At 36.6% G+C, this 3,869-nt stretch overlaps 1 protein-coding gene across 1 annotated transcript; it reads left to right on the top strand.

The window, feature by feature from the left end:
- Window positions 1-910: 910 nt before the first annotated feature.
- LOTGIDRAFT_145524 (hypothetical protein) lies at window positions 911-1,979 on the top strand (the record flags this gene model as incomplete). The annotated part of the gene is made up of 2 exons (XM_009058570.1): window positions 911-1,267; window positions 1,536-1,979. 2 exons carry the CDS (start codon window positions 911-913, stop codon window positions 1,977-1,979), a joined length of 801 nt encoding a protein of 266 aa, XP_009056818.1.
- Window positions 1,980-3,869: the final 1,890 nt, after the last annotated feature.

Here is a 3,869-nt window from a genome sequence, read left to right as displayed (position 1 = left end):
TCTGTGTTAGTAATAGTTATGTATAGTATATAATAATAAGTGTTGTGTGGCTGGGTTAGTAATAGTTATGTATAGTATATAATAATAAGTGTTGTGTCGCTGGGTTAGTAATAGTTATGTATAGTATATAATAATAAGTGTTGTGTGGCTGGGTTAGTAATAGTTATGTATAGTATATAATAATAAGTATTGTGTGGCTGGGTTAGTAATAGTTATGTATAGTATATAATAATAATTGTTGTGTTGCTGGGTTAGTAATAGTTATGTATAGTATATAATAATAAGTATTGTGTGGCTGTGTTAGTAATAGTTATGTATAGTATACAATGATAAGTGTTGTGTCGCTGTAAAAATATAAAGTATTTATATTGGTAAGTAAATGAGTAAATTATTATAAATTACAATAATAAACATTCTTTATATCTACCGCCTCAGGCCTCCTACTAACTATATAATACATTTATTATATTCTTTTGAAGATTTTTAAAAGTTACATTTATAGAAATTGTTTATATTACAGCTCCACCACCTGATATCTCAAATTGGTAATTGATGCAAAATAAATATGTTTTCTTCTTGTGACCTTTGCCAGTGCTTCTATATGAGAATATCTACACACAACACACAACCAATGATTTAAGATCGAGCGTATTCTCAGCTGTAATTATGGCGAATATAATCAGATATATGATGAGATATTGAGCTAAAATTTTACTATATTATATGTAGTGGTCTGTAGAGTAAGATGTCTTCACACCCTCTATGTTGGCTACTGTCTATTTCAAGTCTGTGCTGTATTTACCTATCTCTCTGTCTGTCCAGTGTCTTCACACCCTCTATGCTGGCTACTGTCTATTTCAGGTCTGTGCTGTATTTACCTATCTGTCTGTCCAGTGTCTTCACACCCTCTATGTTGGCTACTGTCTATTTCAGGCCGCGCTGTATTTACCTATCTCTATGTCTATCCAGTGTCTTCACACCCTCTATGTTGGCTACTGTCTATTTCAGGTCTGCGCTGTATTTACTTATCTCTCTGTCTATCCAGTGTCTTCACATTCTCTATGTTGGCTACTGTCTATTTCAGGCCGCGCTGTATTTACCTATCTATCTGTCTATCCAGTGTCTTCACACCCTCTATGTTGGCTACTGTCTATTTCAGGTCTGTGCTGTATTTACCTATCTCTCTGTCTATCCAGTGTCTTCACACCCTCTATGTTGGCTACTGTCTATTTCAGGTCTGCGCTGTATTTACCTATCTGACTGTCCAGTGTCTTCACACCCTCTATGATGGCTACTGTCTATTTCAGGTCTGTGCTGTATTTACCTGTCTATCAGTCTGTTTAGTGTCTCCACACCCTCTATGTTGGCTACTGTCTATTTCAGGTCTGTGCTGTATTTACCTGTCTATCTGTCTGTCCAGTGTCTTCACACCCTCTATGTTGACTACTGTCTTTTTCAGGTCTGTGCTGTATTTACCTGTCTATCAGTCTGTTTAGTGTCTCCATACCCTCTATGTTGGCTACTGTCTATTTCAGATCTGTGCCATATTTACCTGTCTATCAGTCTGTTTAGTGCCTTTACACCCTCTATGTTGGCTACTGTCTATTTCAGGTCTGTGTCGTATTTACCTGTCTATCAGTCTGTTTAGTGCCTTTACATCCTCTATGTTGACTACTGTCTATTTCAGGTCTGTGCTGTATTTACCTGTCTATCTGTCTGTCCAGTGTTTTCACACCCTCTATGTTGGCTACTATCTATTTCAGGTCTGTGGTGTATTTACCTGTCTATCTGTTTGTCCAGTATCTTCACACCTTCTATGTTGGCTACTGTCTATTTCAGGTCGGTGCTGTATTTACCTGTCTATCTGTTTGTCCAGTATCTTCACACCCTCTATGTTGACTACTGTCTATTTCAGGTCTGTGCTGTATTTACCTGTCTATCAGTCTGTCCAGTGTGGGGAGTGTTTCAGTAGATTGTAAATCAAAGTCAACTCTAATGGCCGAATTAGGACAAACTTTAAACATTGTTTGTATTTTATCAAACCTCAACAACCAATCTTCTCAGGTAAGTAATAAAATAAAACTTTACGTCCATTTTCTCTGTCCAGTTGAACGAATAAAGACGGAGAACGCCATACAGAGTGCAATGAGGAACATTTAGCACCATTAGTCTACTCATTTTCGATTTCCAACTGTCGAGGGATTGGTAACGTGCAGTATATCACATTGAACCTCGGTTAATTATCGCATCCGAAAAACGCTTTTTTCATGTCAGTCCCTCCAACTTTCATCATCTGATTGAGCCTTTCACGACTCATATAGTAACACCATGCAGTGTTCAATGGGCCAGGTATTTAGAATATGGTCGGTGTGTCAACATATATAGTGGTTATATATCATGAATATTATTTTATTACCTGGATATCGTCATCTAATTACTTGTTTTTTTCAGTTTGAAAATCTCAGTTGTTTCAGGTATCTCCTTCACCCTTACAATCCCACAAAAACAGACGTCATAATATTGATAATATCAGTACACAAGAATGTTCCATGGGTGGACCTTTTTCATCAAGTTAGCTGTTATTATTAATTTTTCAGGTCCACTGGGCGGTACAGCGGAACTCAGGACCGTTACGAATCTACCCAGAACTTACCAGTAAATATGACGAAACAAGAAGTATTATTAACTTTAATGAAGCCTGGGTCACACTGGCTGTAAATGATATAGATGTAGAGGATCAGACCAAATATATCATTAAGTTTTTAGATCTCAATATCATTGAATCAGTTTATACAACCATACAAGGTGAGACGGGAAATATTAAACTAGAATAGACGAGGTGTGGTTTACAGTGCTGAATAATCGATACAAAACGGGTCCAGACACGGTGCGAACACGATTTGTTTCTCCTATTTTCTACTGTATATCGACAATACGAAAAGCTACTATCAGCCTCGATCTGAACCGGTATTAAGATTATAGAATACTAGGTCCTGTATACGAAGTCTGAAATATCAACCCTGTGCCCATGCTTTCATAAATATTTACAGAAATATTACACCCTATAATTCCTAACAAACCCAATGTTAGTTCTCGAACAATACCATCTTACCTGTTCGGTGTTTTTCAGGTCCACCAAGAATCACCAACCAATTTAAAACAATTTACGGTAAGGCTGGGTATGATTTATTGTTAGATTGTCGGGTTCAATCGTGGCCCAACCCCACACAATATAGATGGTATTACCAGAATAATAATCTGATACACGATGCTAGGTAAGTATTCTTACTCTTATAGTAGTACTCTTCCTTTTAACGTACTTGACAGTTGGGAAAAACAGTTGGTTAATGTCATTGTCAGGGTATGTTTCCCTTCGTTTCACTATATTTTAGAGTTTTTATCAAACATGTAGAGTTAAAGTAATAATGAATGAATGTAGATTTTCTGTTATCGTTATGGGGAAATAAACGTTTCGCCTGATCATTTAACTTGTCACGTGATAAAGCAGGTTTTAGGTTTTTAGTATCAGAGTTATAATCTGTTTATATTATTGTCCTATGATTTGATTTATTGATTATTGATCTCGAGGCGACAATAAGAATTATGTTACTAAACAATAATTAAATAGAATGTAATAATTACATTTCCATTGTTTAATTTAAACGCTTCAAAATCATTAAGAAAAGTTTAGGTATGTATAGGGCTCATTGGTGGAGCCAGGTTTACGTCCGAGGTTGGGGGAGCGAAATATCTGAGGTTGCCCGAATGTTTAACCGATAGTGTTGGGTATCGTCATTCATGTCACGATACGATACGTATTGCGATACAAGGGTCTCAATACGATACATATCGCGATGCAAGGGTCACAA

Source organism: Lottia gigantea (assembly GCF_000327385.1).
Source record: "Lottia gigantea unplaced genomic scaffold LOTGIsca_342, whole genome shotgun sequence".
Taxonomy (NCBI): Eukaryota; Metazoa; Mollusca; class Gastropoda; family Lottiidae; genus Lottia; species Lottia gigantea.
The sequence above is the reverse complement of the archived record's forward strand: the minus strand, read 5'-3'. Positions and strand labels throughout refer to the sequence as shown.